Source organism: Xiphophorus maculatus, chromosome 2 (assembly GCF_002775205.1).
Source record: "Xiphophorus maculatus strain JP 163 A chromosome 2, X_maculatus-5.0-male, whole genome shotgun sequence".
NCBI lineage: Eukaryota > Metazoa > Chordata > Actinopteri > Cyprinodontiformes > Poeciliidae > Xiphophorus > Xiphophorus maculatus.
This window is the reverse complement of record NC_036444.1, coordinates 12058377-12077340: the sequence shown is the minus strand read 5'-3', so window position 1 is coordinate 12077340 and position 18964 is coordinate 12058377. Positions and strand designations below refer to the sequence as shown.

Sequence of the window (18964 nt, the reverse complement as noted above, 5' to 3'; positions counted from 1 at the left end):
TTGCATAATCACTGCATGGTTCACTAATAAAAATGCCTTCTGGTAACAGCTGTTCAGAGTAATTTAAGGGTTGATGCCCTTGATGAGTCAGAGTAACAATGAAGCAGAAGAGACACTGCTTCGTTAAGCCCAAATGCAGCCAGAATCTATATTTTTCAAACTGCAGTTGTTCAAACTGTCAAACTGTGGTGAGCTACAATTAGACTTGGCTAAGCACAAAGAATCTTTAAGTCTCTCTGTATGGTGCCAGTTTGTTAAGTCTCCAAGTTACTGCACTCAGATAATAGTTTTAACTTTCTGATCCTGACTGGAAAAGAAAAAAAAAACATTTAAAAAATAATGTTACAAACTTAATTTGGCATTTCTTTTTAATGTTTTTGTCTTGGGAGAATATTCTGTAATACATTCATTCTCGAGTTCAGTCTTTCACATGTCATTATTACTTGAATCTGATTATTTGCCACTTGAGGTACAATCTACAAAATCATAAGGCAGGTCAACTGATAACTTTTTTTTGTTTTTACATAGCAGTTAAATCCACTCATTTTCTGTTGCATCACTCAATACCAATATAGAGGGCAAGAGGGGAAAAAAGCATGCTATTCTGGTGTGGTGATTGCCTGCGACTTTTGTGACGTCTTACTGCCTGAATCCCTTATGTTTTTCTGTATCATGATATTCCAGTATGAGTGCATAGAGGACTACACCCTGAACAGAAATAAAAAAAGAAAGATGGAAAAATACCTTCTCGGATAAACTCTAGTAATTCCTCCATCTGTTGCGACAAACCTTGCTACTGTTCCATCTCTGAAAAGAGAAAATAGCACAAAATTACATCTGAAAGTTAATGACACAGTCAATAGCAAAACAAGTGTGCTACTTCTTGAAGCTATAGATATACATTTACATTTAAGCCTGGTCACTGGTCTTTGTTTTGTATGTTCTAATGATAAACACATGGAAACCTGAGAGATGATTTCAAACATATGGAAACACAATAAAACGCAACACACTGATGTAATTACTTTGTTTTCCTCTCAAAAAAGCATGCCATGGCTCAGTTCAGTATGCTTGGTGTAATATGCTTTTTTTTATATGCTTTCATCATGTTTCACTAGAAAGATTAGACCAAATCACCCATAATAGAGAAAAAAGCTAAAAACTTTGGCTTTGTTTGCCAACAAATGGAGCATGAAACAAGCATCAGCTCTCAAAGATCAGAGAAAGAATGTATAAATGTAGCATAGAATGAAATATAAGCAGATATTATTTTCATTTAACCAGGGCTGTTCGTGGTTGAGCAATGCAAATATTCCATATTTAGGTGACTTAAATCATTTAAAACTGTAATGCTTGGCACTCACACTGACTGCTCTTTCCAAACTTTAACCAGCTCAGCTGTCAGGCCTGCATCCAGGATGAGTCGTTTCACGAGAGACTCATTGCCTGTGGATTAAAGACAAGATAAATTTCACATATTAATAATGTTACAACACCACATTACATTAGAAATGATTTATTTTAAAAGAAATAAAGGCAGCGTTGAGAGATATGGGCAGGGAGAATGGATATCCCATGTATAAGGAATCCTTGTCATATGCCACTGGTACACTAAACCCACATCTGTTTATAACTGTATGAATACCAGTGATCCACAATGTAAAGGTAATAGCCAGTAAAAAGTAGCAGCCAACTCTTATTTCTTTTTTTTTTTTTAATACACTGAAAAAAAATTACTTCATAGCATTTTTCAGTAAATCATCCAGCTGGGTGACCTGACTGGCCATTATATGTTAGAGATCAGACAGTATTTTGAGAAGCACAGGCTGTTAGAAGGCAGATGATGACAAGGGATTGAGTTTCAGCCTACATGTCAAGGGAAATTCTTTTTGAAATGATCATCTGCGCCAGTGCTTTTAAAATATCTACATGCTTCCACCACCGCTTCCTCAAGTGTTGCTTTAAATACTGCTACTATCTTTTAATGAATATTTAAAATATCAAACATAGGAACAACATTAATCCCAAAGTATTTGATTTGACCTTGAGTAAAAATGGATCAACGATACTGTAACCCATTAGCTGGATAATGCTAAACTATATTCATGCTGAGATACATTAGAGGGCAACAAATCAAGAACTGTGAGTCACGTAACATGACTGCATTGTGGGTCTAGGAAATCTAGTTGATGACTGTGAAGTCATCCTGTTTATACCAGAACCGCTCTGAGATCATAATATCTATATAAATATGATATCTCCACCATGATAAACACTAAAGCGTACCATGCATTTGCTATTTATATGCTTATAAAAGCACATAAATATGTTTTTATAAGCATTTTATAAAATGCTTATAAATATAAGCATTTTATAAAATGCTTATAAAATAAATATAAAATGCTTAGACAAAAATTTGTTCAGCAACATTTATGACAACAAACTGCAACTTTGGGGTCGGAAACTTCAGGGGATTGTCTTTAAAATTAAAACTGAAAACAAATAATGCATAAAACTAACAAAACGTCTACAAATGCGCCAAATGATTTTGCAGTGAAAGAGACGCATGACTCACATGCATCTGCAGTACTTCTGTCAATGTACTGGTTGAAGTCGAGAAGAAACTGGGTGTTGTTGAGAGATACCTTCACCTCTTTGCAGTATTCCCTGAAGAAACATTGTTCAGTTTAAATAACATTCCCCTGTCTTTTGCTGTCGTTCCTTTTAAATGATTTGTAATAATAATAAAAAGCCTACTCACCTTGGAGCAATGTAAGTATAACCAAACTCGTCAAACCTATCCAGCTGAATAGTTTCCATGGCTTTGAAAACAAAAAGTTCCTGTTTTAGACTCATAGGCAGTAACATTATTTATACATATAATATATATATTGACCAACGCTCATCTTACTACAATGCATTCTTCACTTTGAAAGAGTACTGTTAGTACATTAGGGGTTTAATGGCTAATAAGCTCTCCCATGTCTTATCAGTATTCCTTCAAAGTAGGTGTCTATCTCCCATCTGTAGTCGATAGCAATCGGCAAGTGCACCATTTTTACCTCCATCTCATTATTCACAAAATGAAAAGATCACATGATATGTACGTGCAAACATGCTCATTGAATTGAGTAGGTAAAGTCAATTTTTCCAGTCACAAAGGTGACACAGAAAAATATAAAAAAAGTTTCCTCACAGCAAACACCAAGGTCACGGCAAATGAAGCACATCACTTCAAAATCGTAAGAATCAGAGACTGAACCAATAACTTACAAGTAACAAGTTTGGGATAGCATTTCTAAAGCATTACATTCCAAAAGAAGGTGAAATGATTTGTCGCTTTAATTGATTTTCTGTAAGAGAAAAATAATTGTAACATGTTTCAACAACAAATCATGGACTGTTTTTTTACCAAAGCAAATTTTCATGGATTTTTATTTACACTGCCTATCCTTGGTTTGCAAGACTACCACTCCACAATTAATAGGAATGTTGTTTAGCAATAAAATTCCAAATAATCATTATAAGAGAAACCACTTTAAAACTTACAGATGGCTCCAGTTCTGTGTTCAAGCAATAAGCTTGTGACTATTTTGCAGCATACAAACTATAAAACCAGCATTAACCAGTTGAAAGATATAGAGAGAAATTAAACAAGTTGAAATTATTTTTTAGTTATGGTAATTTATCAATGTGAAAAAAAAAATACTTGTTGGAATATTAAAGTAAAGCTTACATATTTAATATATAATAGCAAAAACAAGATATTAGAGACTTGTTGCGATTATTTATTTGTATAATAAAGAGACCATATGAAGCATTTTCAAGTCCAGATCTTTGAACATGGGGTACATAAACCTTTCATGACATTTCTACCACATTTTGACCAGCTATAAGTGCAGCTAATTGACTGCACCTAGTTTCCACTATGTGCCTTGGCTCTACCTATATAAGTGTGCATAGATATCAGCAACTTTCTCCTCAATGCATCTTCTCAAATGTGGTGAAACTATGACAATACAGACAGGCACTTTAACTGACTGCAGTTTGAGTGGCACATCTTTGTTTGTGAAGGCTTTGTGAATTGATCAAACTTTTTTGTATTCCTTCAAATAATCTAAATCAGCTTTTTCAAACTCATTAGATGTGAATCAGTTGTGATTTGACATCATTAATGGGTACAAAATCCTATCCATTTGATAAAACTGATTTTATTGAGGATACAGATTCAGTTGCTGAAATCCCACAAAAATGTTGGTGTTCACAATGTGATGACTGTTCGGCATACATTTTCATGTTTGTTAAAATAATACATGACATAAAAACTGGGGTTTTTTTTCTACAAAAGATTATTGTTATTACATCGAGACAGAAATTAACATATCACAAAAGCCTCAAAGTTATGAAACATTCTGGACAGAGATGAGAAGATAAATTAAAGTACAGAGACTCAGAGAAAGAGTGAAAGGAAAGTATGAGTGAGTAACTGATACTTACCTTCTTCCCCTGTTGTGACCCAAGGGATAAAGAATAAGGCAGCGACAAAAGAAAAAAGACAAAGGGTGGTCAAAATTCATTTATCGTCTGGCAAATTATATCATACATGTAGAAAGATGATGAATCTTGTGGATATGTTTCACACGTAATGAACAATCTACTCTGCAATGAGAGAATATTGTTACTAAAAGGTTAAAAAAAAAACAGGACTGTGTTATGTAGGTTATAATAAAGCAAAACCCCAAAATTATCAAAGATCTTGTTCATATAAAACACAACAAATGTAAGGTAGAATTCTTCACTAAAACTTCCCTTTCCCTGTCTCTGTATTTCATTTAAAATACCATCTTGTTATTCTTATCTCATAAATGACATGACGGACATCAATAGTCATCAATCTCTCGTCTCTTAAACTGAAGACTTTTGGACAATCCCTTTAAGATATATTGACTCATGTGGTGCAGTCTGTGAAAGCAATTACTGAGCACTCACTTTCCTTGGGGTCTTGGAAATCTGGTGTAGGATAAAACAACCTCATTCATATAAAACATAACAAGCAGATTCATTGTCACTCTGTCTCTATAGACTAGTCTGAACGTCTATGTTTAATGGATTTTGTCATTCTTTTTTCTGTCTTTTTCCTTATCCTCATCGTCTGCTCACCCCATGTATAAGGTAATTTATTCTACAAATACAAATGTTCCTTTCATAGTCATGAAAAAATATGCTCAATCATTACACCCTTTCAAGAGAGTCTTACCACTGTATCTATTGGGTGAGTGGTTGCAGAAACCACCTTATTCCATGAAATTGATAAGATAGACGAAGCTTGAGGTGGTCTGGCTCCAAAGTGAAACCCTATATGGCTGAACAGAGAACTTTAGAGTCCCAAATCGCCATCAGAGTAGTCTGCAGCTGTAAGGCATGGTGTGTTGCTTTCTTTAACAGGCCTGTAAATGTGCTGACAGCGTTTATGGCACAGTGACAGACTCTGCAGAGGAATAGTGAAATGGAGGCTGAAACTAACCATCTCTCAGAAATCTCATTTGATGGAATTACTGCACCATTAGTTGTTTATACTTTGTGGCATCATGTCAAAGTTATGAAAGTTTCATTTAAACCAGAACATGGCATATTCAATTCAAATTGTGTTCTTATATTCTTCATCAAAGTAACAGTCTTCCTATTTTTTTCTCAAACTACAATTAACATTTCTTCAGAATTCCCCCTCTACTTAATCAAATACAGCCACATAATTTACAATTCTGCCTAAATTGATTGAGTTAACATAAATTTTAAACAAAATATCACTTTGACTTTGTAACTAATAAACTGGTAGCCATGTACTCTTCTAAACAGTTGCTAAGCACTTAAAATCTCCTTTTACTAAAAGCAGGAGAAAGGAAAAGTATTGGATACAAACAGGTCTAGTTGCGATGTAAACTGAAAAACAAATACATATCAAAGTGATTTTTCTAAAAGTGACTTTAAACAAGATTCAGACTCTGCTCTCATCAACAATCGGAATTACGGCTATGAAAATAATTTAAAGGTAAGTGTGAAAATTTAATTTCTCAGCAACATTACATATTTTAAGAAATTAGTTCAACTTAAACTACTTGAGAATTGAGTCAGTAACATGGAACCATACAAACATAAATGATAAAAAAGAAAAAAGGCTCATGCAGTGATCATTGCATTGAAGGGAGATAGAAGAACAAAAATAGGGAGTACTTGCCCCAAGGTGAAGCTTTCAAATTCCAGCAAATAAGAAGGATAAAGAAGAAAAGTTCAAAAAATACAATACAATAAAATGTACAAGAGTTAGACACACCTATATGATACAGTATGTACATTTACATGACATATTGGCATATCCTTTAGAGAAGAAGACAGCTTGACTGCATCAGTTTGAGAAAGCCTTGGAAGTTTAGGCACAACAAAGATAAATAAATAAAAGGATGAAGACAAGGAATACCAAATGAAGGGAGAAGGAAAACTAAGGCAAAACAAGTTGAGATGGTGGATTGAAGTAGATTATTTCTGGGTGAAAAATGACAGAAAATTCCTAATTAAAGACAAAAACAAAAGTGTAATTGGCTATAGAAACACTTTTATAACTGTGAAATGTGGAGAAAGAAAACCATTTAGTAATAGAGATATAGACAAGACGAGGAAACATTCACTATACTCTAAGCCAAATGAAGGGAGTAAGGAGGTATAGAAGTGTCCAAAGCAGAAAAGATCAAAAGGTTTAATGCTAAAGTCAGGTACTTGAGGGGGAAAGACATGTTGAGGAGTTTGCGTGGGAGTGAAGATCCACTGACCAGTGGGTTAAACTACAAAAGAACAGCACAGTGGGACTGCAGGCATTTGAGCTGAAAATACAAAGGCTTGGTTGTGGTCACAGCAAACACTACTACAGATACTCAAGAGTGAAACAAAAACACAAGATAATCTTTGAGAAACCAACTACGCTGAAAGTTACGGATCTGTTTATGTGAATCTTGTACTCACAGATGGCTTGTTTTATGTCGTCCCCAAGTTTAGCTTGAATGAAGTTTTCACTGTATTTAGGTAAAACAAGGGCCAGGCTGCAGAACAGATCAAAGATGATGGAGATTAAACTAGTTGCGTTTTTTATATATGTGTAAAAATAATCAAGTGTAAACTAACTCATTGGTGGGATAATACAAACAGGAGATGAGTCCCTGCTTTGTTAAATAGGATTCTTCATCAACTTCATCATTTGTCTCACCTGTAATCTGTTCCATTGACTGGAGCCCATGTGTAGGTTCTTACCCCTCTGTCTATATATCTCTGCCAAAAGAATACACATGCCAGTTCATTATAAGTAATTTATCATTTCAAACATTTTTCATCCAAAACATAATCTATAATCCCTTCAAATTGTTGATAAATGTTTTATTCATTAGAAAGTTACAACAACAAAAACATCCTCAAGTGCAATGAAGGCTAAATGTTTTGACAGTGGCTAGAAAATCTATGTACAAAACAAATGTTGCTTTGTTTCCAACATAACATTGTTTCATGTATAGCCCTTGATTAAATAAACTTGATTTGAATGGATAAATGTTGTATTATTAATACAGTAATAGTAATACTCTAAATTCCTACTAGAAGTGTTGTATTATAACTCAGCACTTTTCTAGTAAATTTATGTGTTGTTGATTGATTGACACCGATTAATATCAACTGTTGATATTATAGTTCCCAGCCTCTTCTTATTCACCTTGTTTCAAAAACAGATTACAGTTTTTTCCACGGAGGAAGAAAAATAGATAATCAGCAAATTGTGAAAAGGTTGTAGTTGAAGGATATTTTCATAATATATTTTTCGCAGTGTTCTTAGGAAGAGTTCTAAGTCAGCTCTCTTGGCTGTTAAGTAACCCTACACATGGAATCAATCATGATATTTTACAGCTGGTATGGTACAGTACTCAGAGGTGCTAACCTTCTTTCCAGACAAATGAATAACTGGATGTCTCAAATAATTGAAGACAGAAATAAAAAGGAACATATCTCTGCACTATTTTTTTTCTGACCATGCTTTGAGATTTCAGCAGAATTTTAATCTGCCCTTGATGGCCTTCTTTGACTGAAGTGACTTGTTTTCACTTGGCTTATTTTCTTGTGTTCACCTTTCCATGAGTGTATATGCTTTAAAATAAACTTGCTGCCAGAGATTACGACTCACTGCACTAATGACAATATTCTGTAGTAAACTGAGACAGGTTCTGCTGGAGGATTTTTCAATCTGTCATTAAGCTACAAGATGTATTTCAAATACTATTAAATAAAAGCCCTGGCATTGTATTTAGAGACGACTAGGATTAGAAAGAAGGTGTGGTCAGCTCGCAGTGATCAAGGATTAACACAGTATTTGGATTTTGTGTGCATGAATGGAATACTCGACAGTGTGCAACACATTGCTAGAAATCACCCATTTCTGATAAGCCGATCAAAGTTCTGAAGACTGCATTGGAGAAGGAGAGAACTATTTAATGAAATTCCACAGATTGTGGGGAAACATCTTAGTGCAGATTTGTGACCTGTGGTAGGAGCACTGTGATGAAAAAAATTGTTCAATAGCATTGCGGCTGCCTTACAATAAAATGAGGGTTCCCACATGAGGAGCAATAAGCCACCTTTAAACTGCTGTTTGCAGTTGTATAGAAAATACAACTACAATGTGATCTGTACATTTACAGATCATATAAAAAAAACAACAAATATTTCATTAAGACTTTTAAAAATAAGCATTTTCACCATTACCTCTTACCTCATCTTGAGTTTTAACCAAAGTATCAATAGTACTTTCTCCTATTTCTCCATCAATCATCATTCTTCTTATCTGTGAAATAAAAATAAGAAGTGATCAGCTTAAAAGTGAAAAAGAGACAGTATAGCTGGCATATTTGAAAATATATTTGATGACAGTTTTTTATATTATGCAGGTATTTAACATTCTAGATTTCACATTTTAAGTGTGATTTATTAATCTGGAAACACTACCTCCACTTTTATGTCATTTTCCAACTCAGCATCAAGAAAGTCCAAGGTCACAGGCTCCTGAAATTTAGGATTCTGTAGAAGAGATAATAGTTTGAACTGAAACATGATGAAGTTTCAGGCAGCTGCATACAAATTAATCTAATAACAGAAGATTAACAGAAAACAAAGAAATCCTTAACTTTAAGTTTTTCTAAAGTAACATTGCAAGGCTTGGTCGTCAGCCACTTACCACAGCAAAGATTAAATCACAATAAAATTAAAAAGCTCTGAAAAAATATTTCAAAAGTTCTAGCTATATTTCACTATTTTTCAAAACTTAGTAACTGGCCATTTACTGGCTTTCTTCCTTAAATCAACACATTGACAAGTATACTCTTAAGAAAAACTGTGACCTAAAGTGGCTGAATATCACAGATTTCAAACATTTCAGGTAACTAGGAATCCTTGGTTTTTATTTAAGTATTTATAACACAGATTTTAGTTATCTGCACCAGATTCTTCTGCAGAGCGAATGTCAATTATTTCCCCCAACACCTAACCAAATCCAGAACACAAAAAACAAAGGGTATGCACCATATGGCAGTATTTTGTCATTATTTCGAACACCACAGACATGAATTAGACTTAATACAAAGTGACACTGAACTCTATTAATGTCCTCTCTTAAAAACCCTATACGTCTGAGTGACTTTATAGTGATATAAAATGGTAGCAGTAATCTAGTTCTTCTCTATAAAAAAAGCAGTATGTGAAACCTGATACCAGCCTATATTCCACAGTATTTTCATTCCAAAAATTGCAAAATATGCTAAGATTGTTACATTAAACAGTTTTTTTTGTTTGTTTTTATGGTTTCAATGGTAAGAAATTGATTCTTACATTATACGGATTATTATAAAGGGTCTTTGACAGACAAAAAGGTAAAAAAAAAAAACATCTATCAAGTGTTTATCTACAAAAAATAAAGTAAGTTTCTTACATGTGATGATAAGCAAAATAATGCACCATAAGACGATGATGGAGATGAAGAATCTCAAAGAGGAAAGTAAGAAAAGATAGATGAAACAAATCAAGAGATTCAACAACTGCAAAATGATCAAATGATAAATTAATCTAACTGGGAAAGAAAATTAAAATAAAATAATAGTATAAACAGGTAGAATGAGCAAAAATTGGGAAAAATGGCTTAAATTATAATTGATAAGAAAAAGGAAAAGAGAGAGAACATTAGAGAAACTGCTGTATGTCAGCGAGAAATGTGGTTTATGTGAGCCGGAGAGTGAGATGAAAGTGTAAAACACAGCAGCAACGCAGGAGGTTTGGATGACATTTTCATATTACGATGTTAAACAGGCCTCAAGGTCACAATCAGTATGCCTCGCTCTGCTGTTTGACTTATTCAGTGAGACAATGTATCTGCCTTAGGGCTAATGGGAAATAAGCTTGTCTGAATGCAACATCAGAATGAGATCACTCTGATGGAGCCTTATTACAAAGTAAGGTCACATTGCTCGATGGAGTAATATGATCATTTGCCAATACTGACAAATAATCACACTTCTGAAACAATGCCATGACTCGTTGAACTTTTAAATCTGTGTTGGCCACAAGAAATGTAATGCATGAGAAGTAAGAGGGAAACCTCTATAGAGCTACAAAAAATACGATGAATTGTCTCTGTATGACAAAGGCATTAACGATATTGCTTCATTTCTAAACCCAAAACTATTGTTTGTCAGCCCTGTGTTTCTGTCTTATGATAGATAATATGGAGCTTATTATCTACAGCTAAGCCAAGCACTGACAGATTTGCTGGACATGTCCACAATTTCTGAGGTGCAAGTGTCCCAATTCAATGGCGGTGTAGGTGGATCTAAATGCACAAGGCAGCGGCAGTTTGCGGGTGAAGAATGTTCAACGACCCAAAAATGATTTTTTTTTTTTTTTTTTACAATAACTACAGGGAACACAGGGAGCAGAACAAAAACAATAAATTCATTGGGGGAAAAAACAGCAAGGAGACACGAGGAGAACACGGACTCAAACGGGGAAGTAGCCTGATTAGATGAGAGGAACCAGGAAGGAGAAACTAAGAATGAGTGTATTTATAGTGAGAAGGTTGATTACTAAATAAGAAACAGAAGGGTGATTAAAAATAGGCTGCAGGTATGAGGGGAGAGAGAGAAAGTGGCACAGGGGGCAAGGGAGAATACACAGGGGACTAGGAAATAAATCTAACACTAAAGAATAACTACACTTAAGAAGCACAGTTAAAGTAGAGTAATAAAGAATAATAAATACAATAATAACTAGACACATAATAAACTAGAATCATTAAGAAAGGACTGAAAAGTAAATCAGAAACAGGACTGATCTAATAAAAAAGAAACTAAAGAATAAACAATTATCAAATTAGAATGGCATAATCAAAACATCAAAACAACCCAAGATCCTAACAAAGAATTCATTTCACCATAACCAAAAAAGCACATCGATATGAATTATCTATATAAATTGGGATTGTTCAGATAGGATTACAAAGCACATCACATGTAAATTATATCACCTTATTCAACATGGTGGTTCACTAAAGCAACTGCTGATCAATCTATGGGACTGCAAAACAATCTTACTAAATTGCCACAAAACTACTTCAGCAGTCTATAGTGAAACTACTTTCTCTCACCTCATGAAATGTTACAGCATACTTATTATTGAGTCTGAGCTTCCTGTTATGAATCCTTTTCTAGAAAAAAATTATAAAAAGATGTACAGTGATGAACTTTTATGTTTAAATGCATGAGGAGCAGAGCTATAGGGGCATTGACCTAGGTATGCATACTTGTACTCATTGTGAAAGTTCCCTTAGAACTTCAGGTTCTTATTTTTTCCTTGTGTACATGTCATAGGCCAGTCTTGAGCAATGATTGTAAAAGTCTAAAATGACTTTTATATGTTTATATATATTATTTTCTGTTACCTCAAGTTGCAGGTATATACTAATGCAAACTGACAGCCTAAAAATTACCACACCCATAGATGTATTAAGCTAAGAAATAAAATAATTAGAACCATAGCTGCTTGGCTTGAAGTGTGTGTGGTCTGCAGTGTCAGATCCATGGAGCAGAGCAGGCCAGTTTAAAGCTCTGGGCAACACATGGCCCTTATACAACCTGTCAGTGCGAGCACGCCTGAGGCTGAAGGTAGTGAGCTGCAAAGGGATTTGTTGAAAAGAAAGCTGGAAACTCTGGTGGGGTCAAGGCTAATTTTTACGGGGTCATATCTTAATGTGTGCCAGTGGCTGAAAGTCCAGTTGCATTTATCTGACAAACTGTGAGAAAACTCAGGGCCTTAGGGAGGCGTCAACGTTTTAATGTTGAGTAGAATTTCATTAGCTTACAGCATATTATATGTTTACTTACTAGTTAAAAACTAAGCATTTAAAAAAAATATAACTATATGAACAGATAGAACATTTTAACGGAATATGAAAAATGCAGCAAAACAAATTTAATTAGAGATCGAGAAACAATTACCTTGAAAGATGTACCGCCTAGTTTAGTTTTATCCCTTATTTCTAAACATGTACGCCAGTTCACTGCCAGGTCTCCATATCTATGAAATCCCAAATGGCAAAAGTGGCCTCCCAGCAATCATCTAAGGCCTGATCACATCCAGTTATATTCTAGCTGGGGAATAGATTATGTCTATGAAGATTGATCTGTTGCCAATAGATGAAAAAACATTAAAAAAAAAAAAAAGAGCCTTCGCCATCTGCTGGGCTACACAATATCTTCCGTCAACAATATGTTACAGTGAAGCTGTTTGGAAGAGCCAGAATATTTTAGAATTCAGTAGGATATGGACATGCAGACACCATACCTTTGGCTGGAGATTGGGATGCAGCAGAACATATCCGTTGGGATCAATAGCAAAGTAGTATCCATTAGGACCAATCTGTTGTAAAGATGAACAAAGGAGAGAAACACATTTTTTTTGGCCTCAAAGACATAAGACATATGATTTTTATTTTATTTGTCTTTATGTTTAAGATAAGATTTATTTGTCATTGTCATCAACAGATTACAACGAGATTGAGATTTGCTCGACTCGAGTTAAGATGCAGGTTATGTGTATATACGTAATATACAAAGATAAAGAAATGAATAGTACAAAATGAGAAATAAATAGACATCAGAAGATGGTTGCAGTGCCTGGAGGTGTCGCAACAGAATTTACATTTATAACAAAGTGGTGTCAAGAGCAGAAGTTCTTATGCCTTTGAATTTAGTGCCATGATTGCCATCGGGTAAAAACTGTTTTTTTAGGCGATTTGTCCTGGTTTTTATTGCTCTGTATCTCTTGCCTGATGGCAGCAGCTGGAAGAGACCATGGCCAGGGTGTGAAGAGTCATTTAAAATGTCCAAAACTTTCTTGTGGAGCCTGGAAGTGTAAATCTGTTCCATAGTGGGGAGGGGGCAGCCTATGGTTCTCTCTGCTGCCCTAAGAACCCTCTGGAGCGCCTTCTTGTCCGCAGATGTGCTGCTGCCATACCAGACACACAGACCGTACATGAGCACACTCTCTATGGAGCAGTGATAGAAGGCCTGCAGCAGGTCTGAGGGGAGACGGTTCTTCTTGAGTAATTTTTTTTTTTTTTTTTTTTTAAGATAAGATAACATGTAGATGTAGAACATAACAAAATTGGAGTGACATTCTCATTGATAACTAGATAAATAAATAAAGTTTTAATCAGACCTTAAAACCCACATTTATACTGTTATTCATGGCAAAAGAGGGATGGCATCATGGTGCCATGATGTGTAGCACTGTCATTTCAGAAAAAAAAAATCTGGCTACAATTTGCATTGAGATTGTTTTATGAATCACAAATGTTCATGAGCAGGAGTCAGTGTTATATTATATTTTTTTCTGTATTGACTCAGTGATGGTCTGACATCCTATTCAGAGTATACTCTGCCTCTCAACTCATGTTTGCTGGGACAGGCTTCAGAGTACTGACTCTAAACATGATGGATGTATGGGATAATGGCAGCTAATGGATTACTAAAAACTTGCAGGAAGGATTTACTGGTCCCAAAAGCACCAGTGTAAGTTGGAACAAAGAAAATGTATTATGCACCTTATACCCTGTTTTGTGAATGGTTTTGTATAGACAGCCAGCAAAATTTTGTTTTATCACACATTTCCTCTGGAGGGAAAGAAGAAAGCCCATTTTTGACATCCTAGCTAGCCAGAAGACTTTATGAAGTAAATGCTTTTTTCTGAATGCATGTGATCTCATGTGGATGAATTACACTTACTGTGAAGCGTGGTGTGACTTTCTTGATGTCGTCAAGAGATACATCAATCGCCATTACGCCCAAAATCAACTGATTTTGATGCTTAAGTGGAAAAAAACAGGATTGGAAAATTGAGGAATGTTGTATTTATCAGGTTAACTTCAAACACCATGAATAAATGTATTTACATTACCTCTCCGTTCCTGTCATCAACAGTCTTTGTTCTGTTGAAAACAGGCAGTGTTCCAGTAATGACCAGACCTAGTTCCTGATGCAGAATCAGGAGAGAGCACTGTTATATATTTTCATAGTAAAATGTGTTTTGCTAATTGTCACAGAACAGAAAAAATCATGTCCTACCAGAGCATCAAGATAGACATTAGTCCACTGGACTTGTTTGGCCTGTTTGTCTGCTAGAACCATGGGCCTTCCCAAGACATCTAGATATTCCTGAATTTAACATACAACAAAAAATGCTTTCCATCCTTCTTTCATAGATGGCATGCATTCCTCAAACTCTTAAAGAGACCATAAAATGTTCCAACATCACCTGTGTGTTTATCCTGATGGCTCCAATGGAAGGAATCTCATAAAAGTAACCTGGGTAAATGATCATACTTTCAAATTGAATGAAAAATTACAAAGGGAGAACGGCAAAATATTGTCTAAATGTGTTTTTTACCAATGTGTGGTACAGTTCTTTTCTTATTCCACTTTAAAACTTGAACATACAAATGAGTTATTTCTAATTTGATCCTGATACTCTTGCATTTCATGATGTTTTAATGACATATTAATAACTTATGACACAAATGTTTCTTCTTTTGATCAATGTAAATGTTTACTATGCTCTTTCTGTAAGCACAGCACAGAGTTACTGTAGAGGAGAAGCAACTGAAACCAATGTGTGCTACCTTTGTTGGAGCAGGCCATCCACTGGATGGGTCCTTTATCATAGTTGTGTTGTCCAACTGAAAAGGTGAAGATTCTGACCTAGAAAATATTAAAAAGAATAATGACACCTCAATAGATTTGACAGACACTTTTACTAAATACACTGCATACTCAACGACAACTTTATTAAACACATTTCTTTAAACATTGAGTAAGCCAGTCACACTGTAACAACTCAATGCATTTGGGAATAAGTGAAGACCATTTACCGAAGTTCAAATTGAGCATCAGAATTGGGAATAAAAGAGGGATTTAAGAGGCTGGTTCAAGATGACTGAAAAGTAATAGAAGCTCAATATTCATTTGTTGCAACAAAGGCATGAAGAATACCATCTCTGAACAAACACCATACTGAGCCTAAAAGAAGATGGGAAACTACAGCACATAAAAACCTGGGGACCTCTCCAGCTAGTTAAGAAGACAAAACTGAAGCAAAGGTTCATACAGGCTCACCAAAAACTGATGAAAACAAATTGGAAAGATGTTATCTGGTCAAATGATTCTCAGTTTAATTTGGACATAATGATGTTAGATGTAGAATTTTGAGTAAATGATGTCAAAGTAAATAACACAAATCCCTCCTTACTTGTATCAGCTGTTCAGACTGTTGCTGGTGCTATGATATTTTGGAGCATACTTTCTTGGCTTTTTTGAAGCAGTCAGACATTATTTAAATGTCGCATCATGCTTGAGCATTATTGTTGACCATGTCCATCCCTTTATAACCACATTGTACCCACCTGCTTATTTCACTTTAAGTTGTTTTTTTTATGGGGGATATACGTCTGTGTTCGTATACACTGCTGCTGCTCTCCGCACCTTTTTAATTGTCCCTTTGGGATGAATAAAATTTTACTGAATTGAACTGAATCTTCTGATAGCTACTTCTAGCAGGATAATGTCACAAAGTACAGATCGCCACAACCATTTTTTTTATTTTATAAGACCAGTTTTATTTTGCCCTTCTGTATGGGTAGCATAACATCATATTCTGTAGCCCTCTTTTATACTTTTCAATATTTACTTGTTTTGCCAGTAAGTCTCAGTGGAAGAACACTTTTTTTTCTTATAATTATTTGTATCTAAGAGAAATGACATTGAGCCACTAAGAGAACTGCTCAAATGTTCAGTTTGTTAAAGTAATGAGAATTCAGGCTTCCTTCATCACTTCTCAAAGGGAATGAGATATTAAGTATTTTGTTTCTGAAAACAAAGGACACAATGCCCCATCAGAGTTTTAGTAACCAGGATTTATGTAAATAACTTTTAGACCACTAAAATAAAGATAATCACCACTGTAGAATATATTTAAACATGTTTAAAATGATCTTTATTTTTGATGGTAAAACTTTTTAAAGAATATTATATTTCACGGTGCTTTACAGAAATACCAAAAAAAAAAAAAAAAAAAAAAAAAAAACAAACAGAAAAAAGTTGTTTCTGAAAAAAAAAGACAATTCCTTATCAGAGTCTAAAAAAAAACTCACTACATTTGTGGTTCAGTTTTAGGAGTCACTCCCAGGACTAATTACCTCTAGAAAGAAATTTAAACAGGATCCATATAAAATGGAGTAGGCTAAAAGACCTCTAAAGAAACACATTATGCCTTGATTTAAAGAAATTCAAAAGCAGATTAACATGATAAAGTCACTGACATTTATCAGTCTGGAAAGGGTTACAAAGCCATTTCTAAGGCACAATGAACTACAATGAAAGCCCTTATCCACAAATGGGAAAAACATGGAAAAGTGGCAAACCTCCCCAGGAGTGGCTGACCTACCAAAACCAGGTAGGTCAGCCTACCCGATTTTGGTAGCATCACAAAGTAGGTCATAAAAGGATCTAGAACAACATTTAATAGCACCAGCAGTTGACCTTTCCCAGTTGAAGTCTGTATACATGATAAAACAACAAGAAAGAAAGGTATTTATAGCATTGTGGGAGCATTCCAAGGCGAAAGCCGCGGTTAAAAGGAACACAACGATCCATCTCATGAAATGATTTAGTGACTGATGGAAGAAAAGATGCACACTTTCTGGAAAGTGTGCATCTGGTTTAAAGCTAACAATTTCAGTAAAAGAAAATCATACCCACAGTCAAAACATGGTGGGGATACCATGATGGACTGAGGCTGCTTTACCACTAAAGATCTGGATGTTACCAAAAAGATTTTCATGACATGATAAAGTCTCTGGAAATGTGTAAATGTTTCTGTGAATGTCCAAATGTTTGCAAATTGAATCAAATAGAAGTGTGATTCAATTTATTATCATGTGAAAGTGCTGTCATTGTTCTCTTTGAGCTTCTGAACGGTCACTTTGTCATTCATGGTACTTGGGCCTTTGTGCTGTGACTTCCCCCTTTGCAGTATATTTGACTTTGTTTTAATAAATCAAACTGTTTTTTCCTCCACCTGCCATCTACCTCTCAACCAGCATTTGGGTCATAATGCAAATAAACCTCCCGCCCCCAAAACATGAATCCACAAGTACCTTTTTGTCTGCATTATATTTTTCCAGTATGGACTGAGCTCGTTCCTCTCCTCCATCAGTAAACAACATGATGATCTTGTTGCAGTTTGCTCTACTCACATTAGTCTATTCAAAACAAAAACAGACAAGGACTATTAAGTTGATATACTTTCATTCTTCTCCTTGAAAGTAAACATCTGCTCATACTGTCTTAACATCTGGCTTGCATACTTATCAAGTGACACTTTAAATTGGCATTTCAAGGTATCTTCAAAATGTTTTCACTAAAATAAATGAACAAAAGCAGTGCTTTCTGTATCAAAGTGTGATGATATGATTTGTTTTGTACCAATATGATTTATTTTGAGATTAGCAGAAACTTCAGGGGTCGACTGTCGTTAGACAATCACAAAGTTTAAGCCTGTACTCCGGACAATCATTTTAACATTTGGATAACTCCTGCAGTCCTTCCTCTGAAACACAATTTGCCTCTCCATGCACAAACACTAAAAATGAAGCACTACTTTCAACCAGCAGATGGCAGTAAAGACTACAATTTAAAGCTGCTGAACATTGAAGACAAAAGAGGCAACATTCATTCAAAACTTAAATCAGGTCCTGTGTTCTCCATATGGACTGAAGTCAGACAAGAAAACATGTTTTACTCACCGAATAAAGCTGTTCAAATGCAAACTCAAAGCCTTTAGTGTAATTTGTAATTCCTTTGGCTGTGATGTTCTGCACAGCATCTTTCAGCAGCTTCTTGTTCCTCACGTTGGCCTGAACCAGATGGTCGAAGCAGGCTGTGTTCTTCACTCTAGTGTTAAACTGGGAAACAGAAGCAAGAAGTTGTGACCTGAAAATTATTCATACAATTAAAGCATGTGTAACAAATATGAATGCACGCACAATCGTAGACACGAATGCATGGAGAACACTCCCACCTGGCCTTGGCTCTATCAGGCAGTGGTAAACAGACACATTCATCAAGCCCCACTAATTGCTTCACATCCTTGGAGCTCAACGATTCGGTACCCATGGAAACAAGATTCTGCTATATAAAAATGAGGATAAGCCACAGCACTATACTTTTTCTAAAGGTGAGACATTCTCATAGCCACCCTACAGAAAATATATGTAGAAGTACTCCACTCTACAACTTCCATACATGCAGAAACTCTTTACCAATCATCTAACAAATAG

The 18964-nt window shown here is 35.1% G+C and overlaps 1 protein-coding gene across 6 annotated transcripts in view; it reads right to left on the bottom strand.

Moving 5' to 3' along the window:
• The window catches only part of LOC102238041 (voltage-dependent calcium channel subunit alpha-2/delta-1), a 70027-nt gene that overhangs the window by 11840 nt on the left and 39223 nt on the right, over positions 1 to 18964 (bottom strand). For 2 of the 6 annotated variants that reach the window (XM_023324636.1, XM_023324633.1), the window contains exons 11-28: positions 18431 to 18589; positions 17783 to 17887; positions 15251 to 15329; positions 14887 to 14936; positions 14697 to 14786; positions 14530 to 14604; positions 14358 to 14438; positions 12916 to 12990; positions 9034 to 9105; positions 8801 to 8872; positions 7256 to 7317; positions 7015 to 7091; positions 6236 to 6247; positions 4498 to 4506; positions 2762 to 2822; positions 2576 to 2667; positions 1365 to 1446; positions 745 to 807 (exon numbers count right to left, since the gene is read on the bottom strand). In XM_023324636.1, coding sequence (XP_023180404.1) covers positions 745 to 807; positions 1365 to 1446; positions 2576 to 2667; positions 2762 to 2822; positions 4498 to 4506; positions 6236 to 6247; positions 7015 to 7091; positions 7256 to 7317; positions 8801 to 8872; positions 9034 to 9105; positions 12916 to 12990; positions 14358 to 14438; positions 14530 to 14604; positions 14697 to 14786; positions 14887 to 14936; positions 15251 to 15329; positions 17783 to 17887; positions 18431 to 18589 — 1316 coding nt within the window. Of the gene's footprint in view, positions 1 to 744; positions 808 to 1364; positions 1447 to 2575; positions 2668 to 2761; positions 2823 to 4497; positions 7092 to 7255; positions 7318 to 8793; positions 8873 to 9033; positions 9106 to 12915; positions 12991 to 14357; positions 14439 to 14529; positions 14605 to 14696; positions 14787 to 14886; positions 14937 to 15250; positions 15330 to 17782; positions 17888 to 18430; positions 18590 to 18964 lie in introns of those variants that run through there. The other 4 variants (XR_002751836.1, XM_023324647.1, XM_023324641.1 and 1 more) reach the window with 4 other exon arrangements.